Below are 23,695 nucleotides of genomic sequence, written 5' to 3' on the forward strand. Positions count from 1 at the left end.
GGACCAACAGAGAACTCAGTTGTCCTGCCTATAACCCAGGACTCTTCCTGGTTGGTCAGATGGCAGATGCTCCTTCCTGCTCAGCCTCTCCCAGCCCCTGATTCTCCCTCCCTTTTTCTTCCCTCTCCTTCATTAGTTTTTGTCTGCCTTTCTTCACTCCCTCCCCTTTCCATCCCAGCTGTGAGAGTGAGGGCCCACTCCTGACAGGCTAGTGCTGGACAATGGGCCCTTATTCTGGTCAAAGAATCCCTGCAGTGTCTCCCACCACAGAGGCCCCCTTCCAGGCCTGGGATGGGGTGGGTGGGGGGTGGGAAGTGGCAGGACATTGTGAGGGGGAAGGAGTAATTGGCTGGCAGGACAGAGAATGCCCTTAGCTATGGAGATCCTACAGGAGATTTACTATGTAAACATCACTCACAATAAAAGCCTGTTTTCCTCTAACAGCCCCATGTCTCTTAACCCTCCAAAATTCTGAGTTTTAAATAATTTACCCTGGTCTTGCCTCTTTCTCTTCAGTGTTCATCTTTGAATATTTCTCTCTCTCTCTCCTCCTCACTTCATCAGTCCCCTCCCCCCTTTTTGTGATGAGTTTGTTGAGATAGGGTCTGGAGAACTGTTTGCCTGGGCTGGCTTCAAACCACGATCCTCCTGATCGCTGCCTCCTGAGAACCTAGGATTACACCACACCTGGTCCTCTCCAAGTCTTGATCTTTCCACGTCTCAGTGTCTGTTTCTCAATGCTCTATGTTTGTGTTCCTAGCTCTTCTCTCCTGTTTTTCTATCTTTCTGAGGTCTGTGTGCCTATGTCTCTCTGTGTCTCATCTCTGTCTCTGTCACCTTGAGCCTTTGGATCTGAGGACCTTCCTCAGTTACCACACTGCTCTCAAGGCTCTTACTCCTTCCTGATGCGTCGCAGAGGCCCCTGGGATCGGCATGGGAAGTTATTCTCCCCAGTTTACAGACTTGGAAGCTGACCCGGTTCTCTTCCATGCTCTTGTTCTATGGGTGCCTGCCTGCCTGCCTGCCTACCTACCTACCTACCTACCTACTAACCAACCACCGGATCCAGGCAGAGCCTGGGAACTAGCACCTCGGATAGCTCCCGAAAGGTGCGGGGGTGGGGGGGGGCGGCCCCGCCTTCCTCTCGCGAGCTCAGGAAGCTGCCCTAGGGGTTTAGGTGAAGTCTCGCGAGAGCGGCTGCAGCAGGCAGCGGCGGTGCGGGCGCGCGCGGAGCCGGCCCCAGGCGCGCGCGCGCGCGCGCTTCCCGCCCCCAGTCCCCGGCGCGGCTCGCGGCCGGCTCCGCGCCGCATCGCTCAGTGCAGCGCGGCGCAGCACAGCGCAGCGCGGCGGCCTCACCGCAGCTGAGCAGCCGCGGCGGGTGAGTCCTGGGCCTGAAGGCGGGAGACGGGCTTAGCAGGCAAGCTGGGAGCCGGGCGGGAGGGGCGTCACCAGCTCCACTTTTAAATCTCCTAAGCTTCACCTTTGGATCCAGGGGGCAGGCTGAGCTGTTGGAGAGGTGGGGAGTCGAGGTGACCTTCCCTATTTGGGGCAGGGGGAAAAGCGCTCTGGGGTCCCAGGCTCCCTCCCAACCTCTATCATCACCGCCCTCGGCTCCCGCAGAGAGAACCCGGGATTTGGGTGACGTCAGACTCCTGTATTCTGGAGCCCGAGCCTGGGGCCCTCCATCCCCCTCGCCCCACCTGGCATTCCCTGGAAACCGGCCTCCTCCTTCTGGGATGGCGCATGTGGTTGGGGATGGGGGCGACTGGAAGGAAGTGGGTGGCTATGGCCTCCTCGGGCCCTTCATACGGGCGCCTGGTGGTGGACCCACGTTGTACCCTTCCCTCTTACCCCCAGAGCAGGCGATCTTTGGACTGTGGGTCAGAGCCACCCAGGGCTTAGAGGAGGTGGATGGGTGCACTGGCTTGGTCTTGGACTCCTCCAGGTCTTTGGGGAGTGAGTTGGGGGCGCTGGATGTTGCTCATTCGAGCGCTGGCTGGAGTAGGTCACGAGGAAGGGGGTGGAGATGTTGGGAACCAAGGCCTGTCCCTACCGTTGAGAGTTCCTGGTCTAGGGGTTGGGGGGTGGGGGACGACGACAAGTAGAGACTGTGATTGGCCATTACAGGCCGTCAAAATGGGTGATGTCCCAGCTTCCCCATGGGAAGATCAGGAAGGACCTGGCCAACTTTCCCGGGACTCAGGGAGAAAGGGATGCAAGAGCCAGAAAATAGGCTTTCCCGAGGAGGCAGAAATTTGGAAAAAAGGAGGGCCTAAAGAGGGCATTCCAGGGAGATGACATGGGCAAAGGCATAGAGGTGGGAAGAAAACACAGCGACCCCTCCCGATGAGCCCAGCCATGTGACTGTGCCCATGGTGTAGAGGAATCTGGAGAATTTTGCAACCTGTGCTCTACGCATTCTGCCTCCATCAGTCACAGCTGCGTGTAGATGGTTCTGGCAGGGCCATGGCTGGCAGAGACGTTTTGTGTGGAAGACACAGGGTTGCTAGTTTAGGTTCCATGGGAGTTTGGGGAGCCAGAGGGCAAAGTCTGCATTGCTGAGAGAGGACCATCTCCGGTGAGCCGAATACAGAAAGAGGGTCTCAGGTCTATCAGACTCCATGGTGGTACCATGCTCCTATTCTGGGGTTCTGGAAGGAGAACTCTAGAGGGGCCTTGGGCTCTTTGGTTGTTTCTTTAGCTGTCTCCCTGGCTGGCTTCCTCTGAACAAGTTGCTTCCCCTCTCTGGTCATATTTCTTTCTTTCTTTTTTTTTCTGGTGGTACTGGGGTTTAAACTCAGGCCCTTCACCTTGAGCCACTCCACCAGCCCTTTTTTGTGATGGGTTTTTTCAAGATAGGGTCTTGTGAACTCTTTGTCTGGGTTGTCTTCAAACAGTGATTCTCCTGATCTCTGCCTCCTGAGTAGCTATAATTACAGGCGTGAGCCACCAATGCCCTGCTCTGGGCCGTCTCTAAGGATGAACTAAGAAGATGAAGTAGTGACCTGCCTTGAGGAAGTACCTTGTTCTAGTTTACAGCCACCTTCCCAGTTCTTCTCCTACTTCCTTTTTCCTCTGCCTGGCTAGTCCCCTCCCCATAGCAGTTCCTCTGCAGGCTGCACTTCCTGCCCTGCTGCCACCCTGGAGTCTCTGTCTCTGAAGGTTTCCTGGAGGAAGTGTCATGTGGCAGGGGTGACAGAAGTGCTTCCCTTAGCTTGTTTAGGGGAGGGCATTAGTTTTCGCATTCCCACCCCTTGGGAGGATGTCCAAGTCTTAAGCCAGTACTGAAGATGGATTGACTGTCTTCTGGATGGGTCCCTCTTGGAAACTACATCCTTGAAGGATCAAGGAAGAGACTGGATGAAAACGAGTGGACTGATTGAGTGACTGATTGAGAATTTATGCAGCGGGTTGCAGAGCAGGGATGTCTAGAAAGGCTTCCCAGCAGAGTTGGATGTGAGAAAACAGTAGTACTTTCGGGATAAATGATAAGGCTGCTGATTTAGGAGCTCTGGGTGGCTAGAGATGAAGCTGGATGTTTAGCAGTCAGGCCAGCCAATGGTAGAGAAGCAAAGGGTGGCAGGGAGGGAGGCTTGTGGCTGATTGGCACAAAGTCTTGAATGCCAGGCACAGGATCTTTCAAGAGGCTACTCAAGAGTCACCAGCAGGACAGAGATAGCATGGCTGGGAGAGTGCTGTTTTGTGAGGATGATTTATAGTTTTGGGATTTCAGGACTGGAGGTGGGACTGGGAGTAGGATAAGGGGACCAGAGGTAGAGCAGGAAGGGAAAATCCCATCTTAGCAGATAGGCTCTGGGCAAGTAGATAGAAGATGGCCATTTCTGTGTCAGGGATGAGGAGCTGGTGCTGGTAAGCTGGGAGCACTTGAAACTAGCCCCAGGCCTGTGGCCTAAGAGGAGATCAGGCTTGACTCCCTGCTGTCTACTGTGAACCTCATTTTCTCCACTGCAGGACCTTCTGTCTCCCTAGTTCACAGTAAGGAGTGGAATCAATTAGTTTAGGTTTCATGACTAAGCTGTCTTATTGAAAATTAAGGAGGTATTTCCTTATGTCTGCATTTTCGGGGAGATATGTAGCATGCCGTCCCCATTGTGATTGAACAAATTGCTCCTCCTATTTTGCATTCTAAGAACTTTGGTTGCAGAAGCCAGAGATTGGTGTCACCTCCTATCCTATAAACACCTCCTGCCCACTGCAAGAAAAAGGCTAGTCCTAAAATAAGGGCAAAGAATCCTGGAGCCTTTCATTTCTGTGACCCCAGCCTCCTTCAGAACTCCCAAGCCCTAAATTCTCTCTGCTCTAATCTGTTTGTTTTTTGTATTTTTCAGACAGGTCTCGACATGCAGTTCTGGCTGACCCCTAACTTAACGATCCTCTTGCCCTCTGCTGGGATTGTACCACCACAACTGACTTGTCCTAATCTTTGTATCTAAACCAAGCTCTCCTGCTCAGGCTCATCCATACTTTGCTACACTGACTTCTGAACTGTGGGCTCACTTTTGCGAGACAGCCTGGAGCAAGGGTCAGGCTGGAGCCAGGGTTAGCTCATGAGGATCTTGTGATTTAGTTACCCCTTCCCCTCCCTCTGCTTCTCTTCCTTATTTTCCTGCTGAACCACAGTCTCCCATTCCAATCCCATCTGTCTCCTTGAGACCTCTTTCCACCCACCACATTAGCATCGTTGACAGTGGCCTGTGGCCACCTTTGCAGTTTTAAACTCCAGTATCCTCCTCTCACCATGGCCCAGCTTCTGCTTTACCTGCCTTGCGACCTTAAGAGGAACTGCAGTTTGTTTACACCTCTATTTTCTCTGTCCCATGAGTATGACCCCTTCTATGTCCTTCTTGGACTCCATGCCTTCCACTACACACTTTGCCTGTGTGTCCCATCCCAGCAGCAGACCCCAATTCTGGATCCCACACTCAGAATATGTAAAGCTTCTGGACACCATTGCAGACCTGAGCAGTCTGGTTCTTCCAGCAAGGTCTCTGGTTTCTGTTATCCCTCCATCATTCCTAGAAACCCTTCTCATTCCCATCAACTCCCCAGTACATTCAATAGGAGGCATATTCCAAACTGGCCCACTTTCCCAAAGTCCTTTGCTCCTGTAGAGGATGGTTAAGGGATGTATGGGGGTTGGGGGCACACCCGCATTTCTGTTTCTCTCAGATCCCAATAGAAGAAGGGTCCTAGTCTAATGCCCCATCTTGTACTATGGATGCCAACCTTTCCTATCTCCCCAGGCACCACTGTCCCTCTATTATTTCCCCCACTACTCTATCTTCAGCCTCCCCACTCTTTCTCAATACTGTCCTCCCCGCTTAGGGGCACACTCAAGGCTCCTGGCTTGGCAAAATCGTTCTAATCCTCCTTCAGCTGCTGCCATTCTAAACCTATGACTTTGTCTCACTACAAATGGGATATATGATCGTTGTAGAAACTTTAGAAAAGATAGAAAGAAGTTAAATAATTACCTTACTATTAGGAGACAGCCACTATTCATCTTGATGTCTCATTGCTGTCACTGATATGTGTGTGTGTGTGTGTGTGTGTGTGTGTGTGTGTGTGTGTGTGAAAATTTCAGCTAAGCCAGGTGCCAGTGGCTCATGCCTGTGATCCCAGCTACTCAGGAGGCAGAGATCAGGAGGATCACGGTTAGAAGCCAGCCTGGGCAAATAGTCTGAGAGACCCTATCTTGAAAAACCCTTCACAAAAATAGGGCTGGTGGAGTGGCTCAAGTACCTGAGTTCAAGCCCAGTACCGCAAAAAAAAAAAAAAAAAAAAAAAGATTTCAGCTAAGTTTTTTAGAGGACAAATCTAGTAGTCTTGTCCCTTTTTCCACTTCATGGTTTTCTAACTTCTTGGCAGCTTGGCCTCTATTCCATTATTTACCTGAAGCTGTGACCTTCTAATAGTCAAGTCAGCCCATGTCATACTTGACTGCTCCTGGCCAGTGGACATTGTTGACCCAGTTGACCAGTCATTAAAAAGATTGAGATAGATCTGTATTCATTGACTTGAAAAATTTTCATAAGATTTTGTAGAGTGGGAAAAAACAGATTGTGGCAGGAGGTGCTGGCACATGCCTGTAATCCCAGTATTTGGGAGTCTGAGGCAGGAAGATCTTGAGTTCCAGGTGAGTCTGGCTATCTAGTGAGTTTTGGAATAACCTAGGCCACATAGTAAATTTGAGGCCACCCTAGGCTACATAGTGAATTTCAGGCCAGCCTGGGTTTCATAGTAAATCCCTGTCTCAAAAAAAAACAAACAAACAAAATAAAACTGGATTATGAAGTAGCATGTATAGAATAATCTTACTTTTGTCATGTATGCTTATATATACATTAAAAATGAAAAAAAAAAAAAGAGAATGCTGGAGGTATAGATCAGTGTGAGGACCTGGGTTCCACCCCAGTGCTGTGTTATAAACACACAAAGCCCCGAAAGATTAGACATTTAAAGAGGCAACCTCTAGAACATGCATTTTGAAGGACTTTACTACTTTATGCAGTGAGATTTTTTTTAACTTGCAGATATTATTATACATAGCTGAGAGTAACATTTTCATCTTATTTTTAAAAATTGTAGTATGTATGGTAGGACCCGTCTGTAATCCCAGTACTCAGGAGGCTGAGGCAGGACGATTACTAATTTGAGGTTGGCCTGAGCTGTATAGTCAGACTCTGTCTCAAAAAACAAGACAAAGCAACAACAAAAAACCAACCAAAAAAACACCTTTGAAGGGATATATATCTTTTTTTTTTTTTTTGGCAGTACTGGCATTTGAAATCAAGGCTTCATACTTGCTAGGCAGGTTCTCTACTGCTTGAGCCACTCTGCCAGCACTTTTTTTGTGTTGGGTATTTTTGAGATAGGGTCTCAAACTATTGCTGAGGCTGACCTTGAACCTCGATCCTCCTGATCTCTGCTTTCTGAGTAGCTAGGATTCTATAGACATGAGCCACCAGCGCCCAGTGTTTTTATTTAATTAATTAGTTAATTTATGGTGGGACTGGGGTTTGATCTCAGGGCTTAGTGCTTGCAAAGCAGGTGCTCTACCACTTGAGCCATGTCTCTAGTCCTTTAAATATTCCCTGCCCCAGACTACTGTGTTAGCTGGAATTATTTCTTCAACCCTTGGCTGTTTCTTTTTTTTTTTTAATGGCAGCAATCGGATTTGAACTCAGGGCCTCGCTCATACTTGCTAGGCAGGCACTCTACCACTCGAACCACTCCACCAGCTCCCCCCTCCCCTTTTTTTTTTTGCTTTTTTTTTAAGAAGAGAATCTTTAAGTGGCTCCTGTGATTCTGAGGATCTAGTCAAATTCTGCCCGTGGCCTTCAAGGCCAGATGACCAGGCCCCACTCACTTTTCTCCATCAGTATTGGGAATTGAACTAGGTTGCTAGGCAAGCGCTCTGCCTCTTGAGCCATGTGCTCAGCCCCCATTCACTTTTTGGCCTTGCTTTGCCTTTCCTGCCCTCCTTCACTTCAGAGTGGAGTTTTCCTCCACTCTGCATCTTTCTGTTCCTTGAATGTGCTGGGCTATTGCTCTCTGGCCTTCATGCCTGCCTTCCTGACTTTTTCCTTAGCTAACTGTTATTCATCCTTCAGGATTCAGGTCTGACATCACCTCCTTTGTGAAGCCTGCCCTGACTCCTCCAGAATGGAGTGGGAACATATTCTGTGGCCCCACAGCTTCCCACTGCTGCTGCCCCAGAGCACTCAAGCTGTGTTGTAATTGCCATTGACTTAGCTGGGTCCTCTGCTCATACCTCCTCCATGTCCACTCCGACTTGTCCTCTGTACAGTATCATAGAGAAAATTCAGTGTATCCCAAGGCCTAAGCTTGCTGGCATCTGCTTGTGTCCCGTTCTTTCCACTTGTTGAGGCTGTGACTTGGCCTGCCTTCTTGCCCTGGAGTCCTTGCTTTCTGTCTGTTAACTGCTGTCTGCATTGTTACTGCAGCTCTGCTCTGGATCCTTCTCCTCTCCAGCTTATTTCAGGGCTAAATATCCCCCAGCAACAGCCCTCCCTGGACTGAATGTCCCACCCAGGTGGTAGCCTGTCTCTGTTCTCGGCCTCAAATCCTGCTCCAGTTTACCTGTTCAGCTCACTCTGCTTCTGCTGCTATTCTTCTCACCACCCAAAATGTTATTTATTTTTTTGTCAGCACTGGGGTTTGAACTCAGCTTCTCACTTCCTAGGCAGGCACTCTTATTGCTTGAGACACTCCATCAGCCTTTTTTGTAATGGGTTTTTTTCAGGATAGGGTCTCACAAACTATTTGCCCTGGGCTGGCTTCAAATCACCATCCTCCTGATCTCTGCTTCTTGAGTAGCTGGGATTACAGGCATGAGCCATGGGTGCCGAGCACCACCCAGAAGGTTCTTTCTGTAGTTACAGATGACTTGATGCTCTGTGTAATGAATATCTCTCTGGGCCTGTCTGTGTCCAGTCTCTCTTCTCGTCTTTGGGGATCCACACACTCCTGGGTTTCCTCCTGCCTTGTCATCTGCTTCTCAATTCTTTGCCAGCTCATCCTCTTCTTGGCTTTTGTTTCCCCCCACTAATCCTTTTGAACAGGTAATCATTTAAAAAGATGGCCCAAATTTCAACAATTTTTTCCTTTGTTTTTGAGACAAGCTCTTCTTTGTGGTCCAGGCTGTCCTGGAGTTCAAGATCCTCCTGCCTTAGCCTCCCAAGTGCTGGGATTACAGGCATGTGCCACCAATTCCATCAATTCTAATATGAACATTTTGGTATTTTAGAAAACACTTTAATGTCTATGTCTTATAATTTCTGGCATCTTAAAATTATAAGTTGGCAGTGCTTTCTTTCTTCTGGTAAATAAAATAACACTCTAAAAAACAGTGGTGTATAATGATACATAGTACAGCCGGGTGTCAGTGGCTCACACCTGTAATCCTAGCTACTCAGGAGGCAGAGCAGAGATCGGGCGGGTCAAGGTTCAGAACTCTGAGCAAATAGTTCACAAGACCCTATCTTGGGAAAAAAAAAAAAAATCACAAAAAAGGGCTGGTGGAGTGGTTCAAAGGTGTAGGCCCTGAGTTCAAATTACTTTTCTTACTTGTTCTACATCCACTCACTTCTTTTCTCACAAGTATTTTTTTCTTGGTGTCCTTTTAGAGATTTGTGTATGTGTGTGTCTGTGTGTGCTACTGGAGCAATGCCCCCATCCCTTTTCTACTTTAGTAATTTTTCAAATAGAGTTTCATGCTTTTTGCCCAGAGCTAGCCTCCAGCTGTAATCTTCCTACCTTTGCCTTAGTCTGGCTTGTTGGTTGAGATGGAGTCTCACTTACCTTTTTCTCCTGGGTTGATCTCAAACTACAGTCTTCCCAGTTTCTACCCCCTGAGTAGCTGGGATTATTGGCATGAACCAGCATATCTGGCTCTGTGTGCATGTATGCTTACCAGATGCAAATATTCCAAAATCCAAAACTTTTCTAGTGCTGACATGATGTTATAAGTAAAATATTCCACACCTGACCTCATGTGATAGGCTGTAGTTAAAATGTAGGCACACTAAAAATGTTGCATAAAATTACCTCTCCCACTGTTTACACTCACCAGCTCTGCAGAACCATTTAAAAGTAAGTTGTAGGGCAGATGATTCTAAGTATTTCAGCGTGTGTCTCCTAAGAACAAAGACATTCTTCCACATAACCACAGTACCCAAAGAGTTCAAGACTGAACAAGATACCTGCTATGCAATCAGCTCAAATTTCCCTAGCTGTCCTAAAAATATCTTTTATGTGTGTGTGTGTGTGTGTGTGTGTGTGGGCCTGAGGCTTGAACTCTTGCAAAGCAGAAGCAGGTGTGGTACTACTTGAGCCATACCTCCAGTCTGGCTATTTTTGGAGATGGGGTCTCTACCATGATCCTCCCTATCTCAGCGCCTCCCAAGCAGCTGGGATTACAGGCTTGAGCCACTGGCACCTGGCTGAAAATATCTTATATTTATGATTTTAAAAATCCAGGATCCAAGGGCTGGGGGTGTAGCTCAGTGATAGCACATTGCCTGCCATGTGCAATGCTCTGCGTTTGATCCCCAGCACTGTAAAACAGACAAATAAATAATAAATAAATAAAAATTTAAAATCTATGAAAGGATCACCCATTGGATTTGATTGCATGTCTCTTTAGTCCCCCCCTTCTTTTGGGGGGCACTGGGGTTTGAACTCAGAGTCTCATGCTTGCTGGGTATATTAGCCATTGTCAGTCATCCTTGCCTGTGTCCTGTCTTAAAAAAAAATTCCCATTGTTCTTTCTACTTTATCAAAAGGACTTTCCTTTTTCCCCATCCCCACATTTTTTTTTTTTTTTTAGATGTAGGGGATTGATCTAGGGCCTTACATATGTCAGTTTACCACTGACTTATACCCTCAGTCAACCCCCTCCTGTTTTTTTCCCCCAGATAATAGTATTTCTACCACTTGAGCCACTCTACCAGCCAAGATAATAGCATTTCTGGCTAACCCAGGCTGGCGTCAAACTTGAGATACTCCTGCTTAGTCTCCTGCGTGCTGTGAGTACAGGTACATGCAGTCACACCTGCTGTACACCTTTTTGTTGCTATGTGCCTTTACTCTCCATTAATTTAAATAATTAATTTTTTTCTTTAGGATGTTGGCATATTTTAACAGTCCAAACCACCTTATACAGTGCTTCACAACTTGAATTTGTCTGATTATTTCTCATGGTTACATTCAGATTCAACCTTTTTCGCCAGGAATACTATATAGGTGATGGACCTTCCTTGGTGTGTCATACTGTCACTTTGTCATTGACATTGGCGGGGTTTCATTTGATCACTTGGCTGAAGTGGCATCTGCTAGCTTTCTCCATAAAAAAAGTGCCTTTTTCTTTCGTAATAAATAAAAAAAAAAAAGTTGTCTTATGGCTGGATCTTTAAGACTTTTGGCTCCCTCTTCCTTAATCTTCTTTCACCCAGTGGTTTTAACAGCCGTTGACGTCCCTTGCCTGAATCTGCTGTCACGTATTTTTAAAAGTGATGACTCCAAGTTCAAGTGCAGGATTCTTTCTTTCCTTCCCATATTCCACATTCTGTCTCCTTACCCCAACAGGCAGCACCCAGGCCCCAGCATCATCACGATCACTCATCTGTGCTCTTGTAGCATCCTGGAAAAGTTTCATATCATCACAGCAGTTCCACTAGTCACAGCGAGCTTGCTAAAATTCAAGATGTCTTCTCACTTGTTTCTGTCCTTAAGGCTTATCTTCCTAAGAGGACACATACCGTGGATCCAGCATTATTTGGGCTAATTGCTTTTTCTATCAATTTAATGTACAGTCAGCAGTTGTTTCTGTTTGTTTCACTTTTAGAGTTTGCTTTTTTTTGTTGTTGTTGTTTTCATTTCTCCTTCTTCATTGCTGAGGATCAAACTCCAGGGCCTTGCACATGTTAGGCAAGTGTTCTACCACTGAGCTAAACCCTTAGCCCAATTTACTTTTCTTTTTGGTTTAAGTTTTTGGATATGTAAGTCATTATCTGAATAGAAGTGTATAAGCAGCTTTAACCAGAGAATCCTCGCTAAATATCCTAGCCCTTCACAAAGGAGACTCTTTGATTAGTTTCTGGTATGTTCTTCCTGTATTTGTTTTGTGAAACTAAGCAAATTCTGCATGCTCTTACTTCCCCCTTCTTTCTTACATAAAGGGTACATGCTATTTATATTCTTTTATTCTTTTTAATTTAATATGCCCTGGAAATCATTCCATTACAGTTCATAGAGCTCATCTTCATTCACTTTTACATTTATGTAATACTCCATTGTACGATGTAACTGACTTATTCAGATAGTCACATCAAGGCTGTTTTCAGTATCTTGTTATTGCACATAGGGTCACGAATAATTTTTATTTGTTGTTTCTGATTTATGGGTAAATAGAAGAAATATTTGTTGGGTCAAAAGGAAAAAGAAAATATTCTCTCATACTTTCTCCTCTTTTTGCTGAGGATTAAAACCAGGGCTATATCTCCAGCCCCCTAATTTTTTTGGTTTTAATACAAAAGGTAACACACTCTATAGAATGTTCTACATCTTGCTTTTCATCCACCAGTGATCATAAAAAAAGTTAATTTATTTTTTGCAGTAGTAGAGGTTGAACCCAGGGCCTTGTCTGTGTTAGGCAAGCGCTGTACTACTGAGTGCTTTTTAAAATTTATACCTTGATGGCAGGTGGAATGACTTAAGTGGTAGAGCACCTGCCTAGCAAGCGTGAGGCCCTGAGTTCAAACCTCAGTACCACCGAAAAAAAAAAAAATTACATTTTGAGACTGAGTCTTGTTAAATTTCCCAAGCTCACTTCAAACTTGGCAGTCCTCTGCCTTACCCGGCCAGTAGTTGGAACGATAGGCATGCATCACCACACCTGGAGAAACTCTTTCTCATTTAAAAAATTTTAACAGCTGCAGAACATTTTTAGAAATAGCTGTGGAACAGTCCATTGTATGACTGTCATTTACTTAATCAGTCTCTTTTTGATGGGCAGGTAGATTGTTGCTAGTCTTTTGTTCTTTCAGACAGTGCTGTAATTAGTATGTCTTGTGTGGGTATCATTTCATTCACTTCTCTTATCATGCTTGTCTTTTTTCTTATGTTACCGGTTTTTTATATCTGTATTTAATTCCATATCACAAAAGGGCCACAAGAAATTGCAAATGCTCAGACTTTTAATTGGATCAGAGGAATTTGACTCAGGTGCTAGGAGAAGTTTGCATAATTGTTTTATAGAAAGCAAACTTTAGTTGAAACACAGATTGAACACCCTTTTTCTTTTAGTGGGACTAGAGTTTGAACTCAGGGCTTTGTGCTTGTAAAGCAGTCACTCTACCACTTGAGCCACACCTCCAATCCATTTTGTCTTGAGTTATTTTGGAGATGGGGGTTTCCAGAACTTTTTGCCCAGGGCTGGCCTTAAACCTCTATCCTCTCAATCTCAGTCTCCCAAATAGCTAGGATTACAGGTGTGAGCCATGGCACCCTTTTTCTTTTGACAGTGCTGGGACACCTCACACTTGCTAGACCAGTGCTTTACCACTTGAGCCACACTTCTAGCCTGAGCATCCCTAATTTGAAAAAGCAAATAGCCTGAAATCTGACAGATTTCAGAGCATCTTGTATTTCAGATTTTCAGGTTAGAGATGCTCAACTTATAAAATTATTCAAATGTTACAAAATCTGAACTCTGGAATCTGAAATACCCTTGGTCCTAGGCATTTTGCATAAGGGAGATTCAACTTGAATAAAATGCAGGAAGGCACACAAAATCATAGCTGTGTGCTTGGCGAATCTTTACTAAATTCATACTCAGGGTAGGCACAGCCATTACCAGCAGCCAGATGCTTGTGGTTGTCAGTCACTATCCCTCCCTGACAATTATGTCCTCACTTCTACCATCATAAATAAGGCTGTGGTTTTTAAACTTCAGATAAATCTCAGCCAAACTTAGAAGTGTGACATTGCCTTAGCACTTGCTTGTGGATTTTTTTTTTTTTTTTTTGTGGTACTGGGATTTAAACTCAGGGACTCATGTTTGCTAGGCAGGTGCTCTACCGCTGGAGCCTCTTGCCAACCCTCACACATGCTTTTGATTCAGGACGCCATCATCTATGTGTTCAGTGATTTAAGAAGTAGGAGTCTTCTCTCCCCTTGCTTGCCAAATCCACCTCAAGGCCCCTTCCAACTTGCCTTCCTAGTGTCTCCAAGGTCACCCCCTGTAGGGCACTCGGGTTTCAAGCTTGTAATCCTAGCTACTCAGGAGGCAGAGATCAGGAGGATGGTGGTTTGAAGCCAGCCCTGGGCAAATAAGTCTCAAGACCCTATCTCCAAAAAACCCATCACAAAAAAGGGCTGGTGGAATGGCTCAAGTGGTAGAGCACCTGCTTAGCAAGTACGAGGCCCTGAGTTCAAACCCCAATATCACTAAAAAAAAAAAAAAAAAGTCACCCCCTACCCATCTGAACTCCAGTCTCACCTGCTGCCTGCCCATTTGCACTCTGTTTTGGCCACAGTGGTTTTCTTTCTCTTATAAGTGTGAAGGTCCTTCCTGCAGGTGAGGGTCTGTGAAGTTTTCCCCTCTATCTGACCTGAAGGCTGCTCTGCCCCAAACTCCTTTTCATCTTTCAGGTCCTTACTTACTGCCTGCATTTCATTTCCCTGACTCTAGACCAGGCTGGGCCACTGTGATGATGGCTCCTGTGCATGTTTTCAGAGCAGTCCTGCTTCTTTTTTGGTAAGATTTACTGCAGGGGCTGTGGGCTGTTTCATGCGAGGGCAAGAGCCACATCTGTCTTATTGTGCTCTCTCCCCATGCCTGGCAGATAAGAGGAAGTCCCAATGAGTGAATAAATGGCCGAAGGCAAAAGGCAGAAGGAGGACAGCCCTGCCTGTGTGCAGGGTCAAGGAACAGACTTTTCTCTTTCAGAGGTCTCTGGTCCCTTGGTCTCTAGCCTTCTCTGCCACTTGGCTTTCACCCTAAGGGGTCCCCCCCCTCCTCAGGTTTCTTTCCCATTTTGGATGGAGTTTTCTGAGGATAGACATTGCCTTTATGCAAATTGTGGGAGTATCTGGAAGGAGTGGCCTGTGGAGTCATGGCTTTGTGTTGTGGGGAGCTGCTCGGGTGGGTTCATCCTATTGCAAGTGTGAGCCAGGTCCTGCCCCAGCAAGCTTACAGCCCAGCTAGGGTGGAGAGAGTGATGGAGTTGGATGATGCTCTGACCTGTATCCTTATTTGGCTTTTTTTTTCCTTCCAGTTCGGGACAAAGGCGTGGGCAGACCGCTGGGCCGCTGGTGCAGTCATGGCAGGTAAGGAGAGGGCTGGGCTATGAGAGCAGGACATGGAGTGAACATAAGGTGGGTGACCCTCTTCCTTGTCCACTTTTCTCACCTAGTCTTTGGGGGTCATGCCCTTTCTGTCCTCTTGTCCCCAGCTGTTCCCTGCTCTCCCTTCAAAGGCCTATCTGAGAACCTCAACATGGCACCATCTAGCCATCTGTAAGGTCTCTGAGCCTGGGGACCAGGACGGACCATCTTGATGTCTCTGTCTTACTGTGCAGCTGACACTTCAGCAGCATGAGCACCCCAGCTCCCTTCTCCTCTGTCACCTTTTTACTCTGGTTTCTGAGTTGCCTGGTTTCTAAAGATTCAGAGGTATAGAATGCCAAAGCTGGAGGGAGCTCGCGGGATCATCTGGCCTAGCCCCTACCTCACTGGATAACTGCAGATGGAGAGGGGTAGTGAGTGGGATGAATGAAGGTTGGTGTGGAGCCTGGGACCCATGTCTCTACTCTCACCCATCCCACTTCTCCTGCCTGGACCTGTTTCCCACTGAGGAAGCGCCTCACCCTGGTGGACAGCCTTTATTGTGTTTTGTTCTTTTCAGGGGCACTGTCTCAGGGTTTTTAGTTACTTTGGGGTCATCGTGGCAGACCCGGGAAAGTGGGATGGCTGGGTGGGAATAGCGAAGTAGCTCATGGCACAGGGACTAAGGGGGCAGCCCAGCCAGGAAGAGGAGGGGCATATTGGACCATGGGGGAGGGGAATATCTGAGTCGATGCCCAGTGGTATGCCTCCCCCACAGAGAAAGTGAACAACTTCCCACCGCTGCCCAAATTCATCCCACTGAAGCCATGTTTCTACCAAGACTTCGAGGCAGACATCCCTCCCCAGCATCTCAGCATGACCAAGCGCCTCTACTACCTCTGGATGCGTGAGTGCTATGGGGATGGGAGTGGGTTGGGGTGGGATGGGGGAAGGAGGAAGAGGGGGGTGTCAGGCATTAGGGTGGGTCCTTGCAGGCCTGGCTGTCCTTTAGCCCCTCTGTGGCATCTACATGGACTAGGAAGTCTTTCCTTGCCTTGCTCCCAGCAGGCTCCTTTCATGAGCCAATTCCTCAGGTGGCCTCAATGTACCCTCATCTAGGCCTTTCCTCCCTTCCCTCCCCGCTTCACTTCTCATTCACTGAGCCTCTGGGGTGGGGTCTTTTTCCAGTGTAAAAATTCTTATCTTTTTGTTTCCCTTCCCTTCCCCACTGGAGTAGTTTTCCAGGGACCCTCTGGTGACTGCCAGGACCTCTGGTTGCTGGGATCAAAGGAGACTCCTTCCCCAAAACCTCATGTTTCTTGCTTTCTCTGGAAGATTGCCCAGAGAGAAGAGGATTCAGCTGGGAGTTGGGAGACAGGGGATCACGTTTGTCTGGTCATTCCACTTCTCAAGCAGCAGGCTCCCTAGTTGCACAAAGAGTTCTGGCTTGGTGATTGCTTGGTTCCAGGTAGCTCTGTGGTCTGTGTTTCTGATAGTCTAATACTATCAGAAAAAAAGAGTCTAATACTCTTTCTAGGAGGCACTCCATGGGCTGCTAGATAGAGCAGAGGGTCAGGCATACAGACTTGAGTTTTAGGTCCTGGCTTGGCCTTTGGGCAGAGAAGGTGTCTCCTGCTATGTATCATGAGAGGAGGAGATGGACAGGTGTGGTAGGTCTGTAGGTGTTGGGAAGCAAATGAGGGTACCTCTAGTGGCTGCCACTTTTTTTCTCCACATCAAATTTGATGTAGAAGTTGGGGAGTTAGCTTTGGGGAGGGTGGACCCAGAATGAGAGCTCTTTGTGGCAGAGGATGAGGATACTCCCTGAAGAAACCTGGCCCCTAAGACTTCTGGACCATACTTAGGGTCTATTTGAGGTTGGCTGCCATGAATTTATAGTCCTGCCAGGTGTCTTTTTGGCGTCCTTTTTCCCCGTGGACATTTAGCTCAGGTACAGATGGGAATTGTGTACAGAAGGGTAAATATGACTAGAAGACAGGGCAGAGGAGGTAGTAAGAAAATGAGTGTAATGAATAATTATGGATGCTACACTGGACAAAGACAGGAGTGAAAATAGAAAAGCTGATGTCTGGAGAAAGAGTGACCAAGTCAATGGATGTCCTTCCCAAAGAGGGAATAAAGTGATTGCAGCAGGGACACCAGATCTCTGAGCTGGAGAGGTGTGCAACTGGGGAGAGAGATGTTAACCAATATACTAATGGCTTAGTGTCTTTTCTACGTAAAGAGCAAATAAATCAGTAAGAACACCAAGACTCCAGGAAACTCGGGAACAGTGAACAGAGATGAAAGAGATACAGCTGAAACACATGGGAAGAAGTGTTCATGCTTGTTCTGGGGGCCCTGAAGTGGGTTTACCTGCACAGGTGACAGACTTGGGAAGCACTCTGCCCTTGATCCTGGGCTTTCAGAACCCTGTCCCTGAGAAGGTCTTACCCAGAAGCTGGATTTAAGGGCTATAAATATCACCCTAAGCCCTCAGCAGGCACCTGCCAGGTGCTTTGGTCCCAAGGAAATATAAGTCTTGAGATTCAGAAGACAGGACCACAGAGGCCTGGCTGTTTGAGGCCAAGCTGCGTCTTTAGGCCCCTGCTGGCTGTGACTCGGTGATACTGTCATTTCTAGAATCAGCTAGATGATGTGGGAACAGAGGAAGGGGAGCCTGGGTCTTGCTTTTGGGGAGCTTCTCATGTGGTTGGTGGACCAGAATTTGTATTTGGGGAACCATGAGAGCATTCCAGGCCTTTAGGAGTTCAGAGCATTGGAAGACGGGTAAGGAAAGCTTCTTGGAGGAGGAGGAGGAATGACATTGTCTAAGAAATAGACTGAAGACTGGGCTGCCAGCCACTGCTGTCTACCCCATTGAAGTGTAGGGTAGATGTCACAGCAGCTTTACTTTTCATGTCCCTACCTTCTAAGAGATGGTATAAGACAGATGTCCTGTCTTGGGCTTGGTGATTGCTGGGAGGGGCAGGAGTTGAGCCCTTTCTATTCTGTGGTGCTGGGGATAGAATCAAGGGCCTAGTTCATGCTAAGTTTGTGCTCTACCACTGAGCTACGTTCCCAGCCTAGAGGCCTTTCTTATAAGAAGAAGAGTTTCTACCACCTTGAGGCTTTGGGGCTCTTAAAAGGAGCTTGCTGGGCAGAAGCTCTGGTTCCTGCTCTGGAGTCTTTGTTCTAATTCCTCAGATCCCTAGGAGTGGGTGTGGGGAGGGGTTTGGTTTGAATTCCCAGCTTTCTTTCTTAATAGTCTCTACTCACTCTGTGTGTTTGTGTGTGTCTTGTGTGTCTGTGTGTACATATTCATTGATATGGCTTGATATGGTGTGTGGGTCTTCTGTGTGGGTGTGAATCTATAAACGTGGTTTGCATTTGTGTGCATATTTCCATGTATGTGTGTCTACATCTCTGCTTGTCTGTGCTATTGCCATGTGTTTGATTGTGGGTCTGAGTTGAGTTCTGGGTGTGTGTCCATGTCTGGGTGCTCACGTATATCTGTACGGGCTGTCTGTCTGTGCACATCTGGTGTCTGTCTCTGTATGTGTATGTGTTCCTGGGCCTGCAGTGAACAGCGTCACGCTGGCCGTGAACCTGGTGGGCTGTCTCGCGTGGCTGATCGGAGGCGGGGGAGCCACCAACTTTGGCCTCGCCTTTCTCTGGCTCATCCTTTTTACACCCTGCTCCTACGTCTGCTGGTTTCGGCCTATTTACAAGGCCTTCAAGTAAGTGGTTGCAACTGACCCCAGCTCCTAGCTGTCTCTTCTCTATATTCTCTCTGTCTGTCTCTCTGTCTCTCTCTGTGTCTCTCTGTCTCTCTCTCCCCAAACTTACTTTCCCTAGTTTACCTTTGGCTCAGACTGCCAGGTAGGGCTTGGGCTTCCTGGGAACTCCAAGCTGGAGTGAGAGGGCTGGGAGTTGAAACCTTCCTCTTAGTTTCTTCCCTTCTCGATATATTCTTGGGTGGGGGCAACATAAAGACCGGGCCTATTTTTGTCTTCTGCTATCCCCTTCTCTGGAAAGCTGCATGTTAACTTTTGCCTATGGGGCCACCTGTCTTGGTAGAGCTGCCCATCCTTGTACCATGGGGCTAGCTGATTTGGCGCCAGGAAGACCATCTACCAATCTGTCCGTGTGTCAGTGGAACCAGCCTTCCATGAGCCACTGACACATTCATGTGCCAGTCATCATCCAGCTCTGTAGCAATGGGAACACCCATTCACGTATTAGTGGGGCTACTGTCTTGGTGTCAATCTGGTGCCAACTGGGGTTTTCAATCCTTTTTTTTTTTGGGCAGTATTGGGGCTTGAACTCAGGGCCTCATGCTTGCTAGGCTGGTGTTCCACCACTTGAGCCACTCTGCAAGCCCCTTTTTGTACTGATGTGAGATAGGGTCTCACAAACTATTTACCTGGGCTGGCTTTGAACTGCAGTCCTCCTGATCTCTGCCTCCTGAGTAGCTAGGATTACAGGCACGAGGCACTGGCACCCTGCTCAAGGCTGTCTTATTGCCAGCAGAGTATCCATCTCAGTGCTAACGGGGTCTCAAATCAAATCTCTTTGCCAATTGGGCCATCTATGTATGTGCCAATTAGCTAGTATCTTGGTGCCAATAAGGTACCAATTCTAGAATTTTCTGTCTCAGGACCGGTGGAGCTAGCTGTTTTTGGTGTCAGTGGGCTGTCTATCTCATCGATAATGGGGCTGTTTGTTTCTGTTTCAAGAATGGGGCCATCTATCCTTTGTGTTAGTGGGTGGTCCATTTATGAGGGGAGCCCTCCCTCTATGATGTTGTACACAGGCCTAACTCATGGAAACCTTTGAAGATCTATGGGTAAAGACTGTGCCATTCTGGCCTCTCAATTAAGGACTTTTAATGTTTTTTGTCCATTATACACTCACTTAAACCTAGAAGGGCTTGGGGTCCTTGAGAGCAGTGAAGCCCTAGCTCTCCAGGGGTGACCTTCCAGGTGACAGGAGCCATCTTCTCTGCTTCAGGACTGACAGCTCTTTCAGCTTCATGGCATTCTTCTTCACCTTCATGGCCCAGCTGGTCATCAGCATCATCCAGGCTGTAGGCATCCCAGGCTGGGGTGTCTGGTAAGAGACAGGGGACCGGCCTGGGGCTGGGAGGGATGGAACTTTGGGTGTGTCCTCTGCTTTGCTCCATGCACTAAGCTGCCTGGCCTGGGAAGGTTATTAGAAGAGAGAGGATTCTGGACAGTGAAGTAGTGACCACCATAGCATCAGAGGGGAAGGAGAACTGTGCAGTGGTTTCTGGGCAGCCAAGCATTGTGGGAAAGCCTGAGGACAAAACCTTGTCTGAAAATACTCCTGAACCATGTGAAAACTGTCTTCCCACTGACCGTATCGGTAAAATGGTCCCTCTGCATCTAGTGATACGGCTCCTCTCTGGGACAAAAGGGTGCTCCTTGTTCCAGTGGGGTGGCTCCCAGGTTCTCTCCTCCTGCCTGCGTGGCTCCAAATCTGATCTGGCTTCTTCCTACAGCGGCTGGATTGCTACCATCTCCTTCTTCGGAACGAATGTCGGCTCCGCGGTGGTGATGCTCATTCCCAGTGTCATGTTCACAGTTGTGGCTGTCTTTTCCTTCATCGCCCTCAGCATGGTATGCGGCCGCCTCAAGGGCGAGAGGGTGGCTTTGGGAAGGGACTATGATCTGAAACAATTTTTCTTCCAAGTTACAACAGGATCCAGAGTCCTTGCAAGTTACTCATTCTGGAGTTGCCTGCCAGACTTTCTTAGTAATGCCCAATGCATGGGTTGGGAGGGAAGGCTGTTTTTTGTTTTGTTCTGTTTTTTTTTTTGGGAGGGCTGCTTTTTTACAGATTGATCCCATCTGTTTCCTGGATGGCACCTCCCCATCCCCCCTTTGCTATGTGGTCTAGGCTTGCCTCAAATTCACAGTCTGCCCACTTCCACAGGGCTGTACCGCCATGTCTGGTCTGCCTCTTCCCTTTGACTAATTCTTCTTTATGTTTCTCTTTGCACAGGTTCATAAATTCTACCGGGGTAGTGGGGGGAGTTTCAGCAAGGCTCAGGAGGAGTGGACCACGGGAGCATGGAAGAACCCGCACGTGCAGCAGGCAGCCCAGAATGCAGCCATGGGGGCGGCACAGGGTGCCATGAATCAGCCGCAGACTCAGTATTCCGCCACCCCCAACTACACATACTCCAATGAGATGTGAGCCAGCCAAGCCCAGCAGGAGGCAGGGCTGGGGGCCAGTGGGACAGGGGGCTCAAGCCACATCGTCTGTTGTGGTGACCAAGCAGGGTTCCCCCTTCCCTTTTCTCCTTCCCCACTTTGTACAAAGAATCAGAGTTATATATGTATATGTATATGTATATGTATATGTATATGTATATGTATATGTATATGTATATGTGTATGTGTATGTCTGTCCCCTGCCCCCACCTTTTGGGCCCTGCTCTCAGCACTGAGAGCCGTGGGCTGCACATGGAGCTGTACCATGTGCTGGTAGCTGTGTCTGTGTCCCTTTGTGAAATAGTGTGCAGTGGAGGTCTCTTGTCGTGGTGCTGGATGTATGTTTAGAACTAAACCAGCCCCCCACCTTCCACCAGGCTGCCCCCTCTGACCCTTGCCCAGGGACTCCTTATGGGGAAGGGGGAGGCACAGCAGAGAGCCTGGTGCCCTCTGCAGGGTTATGAGCTGAAGCTGTTTCTGCCTTTGGTCCCACTGGGAAGCAACAGTATTTAGCATTCATGGTGGTAGGTGGGAGGGTGGGTACCAGCAGGGGATTTTCCATCCATCTGGGTCTCCTCCCCTCCGCCTCCTCCCTTGTCTCCTCCCTGCTGTCACGTTCCCTATGCTCTCTTCCCTTGCCCAGGATCTCTTCCTAGTGTGGCTTTTCTTTGTTTTTCCCAAGGCTGAGTGTCCCAGTTGTATCTGCTTCCAAAACTGAGCCCAGCTTCCCAAATCTGATCTGATTCCCAGTTCAAGGAAGCAGACCGAGCTAAGCTAGCCCTGATGTGGGAGGGGCACACAGCTGGAGATGCAGAGCCCACTTGACTCCCAGGGAACAGAAATGTAGGGTTGGCCTTCTTGGCTCTGAGAGCTTGCCCTGCAGAGATGTCTTCTCTTTTCCCTTCCTCCCTTCCCCTCCTGTCCTCCCAGGACCTGCCCCCACCACTCTGCCTCTTCTCATACACGCAGCCACCACCGTGGCTTGATTTTCCTATCCTGACCCCACTGCCTTCCCTGGGGAGCAGGGTCATGCTAAGTAGTTGTCAGGTAAATGAACAGCTGGAGCAGAGGGCATGTAAATAATTATTGGTTCCTGGGGGAGGTCTGGCCGGCCCCGCCCTCTGAGTAAACACTGGATTGCTGGGAGCAGTAGTTTTGTTTGGGTCTGGCAGAAAGGATGGGGCTTAAAGGGCCAGGCCTGGAGAGGAGGTCAGAGGAGAAGGCAAACAGGGCCCAGTGGTGTTGGGAAGCTCATCTCCCCAGCCCCACTTGCTCTTGACCAAAAGGCAGTTCTGGGAAGAAGTACCCAGGCCTAATCTGAGCTGCAAGCACAATGGCCTGAATGAGACTTCTGGTTACACAAGGAAGGAAGGAGAGGGTTCTGCTTCAGCTTTTAGTTTAGTGGGGTTTTTTTAGCTTACTTTTCTCTCTGTCTCTGTCTCTGTCTCTGTCTCCCTCCCTCAAATCAAGATAACTTGCTTCCCTTTGCCTACCAGCCTTGGTTCTTGGCATTTACTTACTCTGTCAGAACCCCCTTCCCTTTTAAGGAGAGTGATCTCAGACCTGTGGGGCTGTTCTGTTCCAAGCAGTGGAAATTGCTGGTAAGGCCCCACTTCTATGTGAGGTCTGGAGCTGAAGAGGGTGGATTCTCACCTAAGGAGCAACTGCCTGTTTCCCACCCTTCCTTCTTTCAACAGAAGCCCACTTGGGTTAGGGAGACTGAAAAACTAGACCCCACTCCAGGCTAATTCCATCTTAGAACCAGTACCTGCATTTTCAAGTTTCCCTGAGCTTTGACCTCCAGTTACTTCATTTCCCCATAAAAGGAGCCAGGGGTTTCTGGGTAGTTCTTTTCTTAATGGTCCCTTGAGCTTGGACCACAAAGTGTCATTGATCATCTTTTCTATCATTTTCTCTCTGGAGAGCAGTTGTTATAGACAACTAAGAAGAAACCCTAGGTTTAGGTTGTCCTCCTACCCTCCCCTGGACCCCAGGCCTCTGGTTCCCTTTCTCTTAGTCCCTCTCGTAGGAGGGCTGTGGTCCAGCTGCCAGCCTAGCATCCATAACCTGTCAGGTGCCACCTCTAGTTGAGGCTAACCTGTCTAACTTACATTTCCTCCTTCCTGGCTCAGACCTGTACGGCTGTGCCTGGCACTACCCTTGAAATGGTCTGTTACCTGTGATTGGCCAGCTTGTTCAGGCCCTGGGATGCTGCATCTCCAGGCAACTATGCACTTTCCTGGGAAGAGAACCAGGATGAGAAGTGGGGACTGGGCACAGATTCATCTCTGCTGGGTGGTTTGGCTTGGGAGTGGGGTAGAGGAGGACCCAGTCAGTTTGAGGCTCCTCAGGTCTGCGGCCGGCCAGTGACCTGCTTTTGCATTCTCCTGGTGCCCACTGCCCCTCCTTATTTCTGGGAGACAAACCATTCTCTAGCTGGCAGTTGACCTGCCTGAGCCAATGTGTCTGTCTGTGGTAACTGAGTGAACCATAATAAAGGGAAACATTTGGCCCTGCCTGTTCTGCTGTGTCATGTGTTTTCATGTGGAGCCTCACTGTGGGCTGGGTGTGTTTGTGGGACTGCT

The 23,695-nt window shown here is 48.2% G+C and overlaps 1 protein-coding gene across 10 annotated transcripts; it reads left to right on the top strand.

Annotated features, from left to right (window-relative positions):
* The first annotated feature begins 1,252 nt into the window (after positions 1–1,252).
* Positions 1,253–23,628, top strand: Scamp5 (secretory carrier membrane protein 5). Of its 10 annotated transcripts, none has more exons than XM_074062136.1 (8): positions 1,267–1,378; positions 14,237–14,302; positions 14,823–14,874; positions 15,650–15,778; positions 18,455–18,611; positions 19,885–19,986; positions 20,396–20,513; positions 20,899–23,628. In XM_074062136.1, the coding sequence occupies exons 3-8, from the start codon at positions 14,868–14,870 to the stop codon at positions 21,091–21,093; spliced, it is 708 nt and encodes a 235-aa protein (XP_073918237.1). In that variant the 5' UTR covers positions 1,267–1,378; positions 14,237–14,302; positions 14,823–14,867; the 3' UTR covers positions 21,094–23,628. The 10 variants fall into 10 exon arrangements, with proteins under 10 accessions (XP_020031477.1, XP_073918234.1, XP_073918237.1 ...); XM_074062135.1 differs by lacking the exon at positions 14,237–14,302 and adding an exon at positions 10,461–10,581 and having other exon boundaries at positions 1,293–1,378; XM_074062134.1 differs by lacking the exon at positions 14,237–14,302 and adding an exon at positions 10,461–10,571 and having other exon boundaries at positions 1,293–1,378.
* The last annotated feature ends 67 nt before the right edge of the window (positions 23,629–23,695 follow it).

This window comes from Castor canadensis, chromosome 19, assembly GCF_047511655.1.
Source record: "Castor canadensis chromosome 19, mCasCan1.hap1v2, whole genome shotgun sequence".
NCBI lineage: Eukaryota > Metazoa > Chordata > Mammalia > Rodentia > Castoridae > Castor > Castor canadensis.

What these genes read in the sequence shown, in the direction of transcription:
- Scamp5 (XM_074062132.1), top strand. Translation starts at nt 14,419, where the DNA reads ATGGCCGAAGGCAAAAGGCAGAAGGAGGACAGCCCTGCCTGTGTGCAG. An exon ending in CGCTGGTGCAGTCATGGCAG is followed by an intron (nt 14,875 to 15,649) that starts GTAAGGAGAGGG and finishes CCTCCCCCACAG; the next exon opens with AGAAAGTGAACAACTTCCCA. An exon ending in CCTCTACTACCTCTGGATGC is followed by an intron (nt 15,779 to 18,454) that starts GTGAGTGCTATG and finishes CTGGGCCTGCAG; the next exon opens with TGAACAGCGTCACGCTGGCC.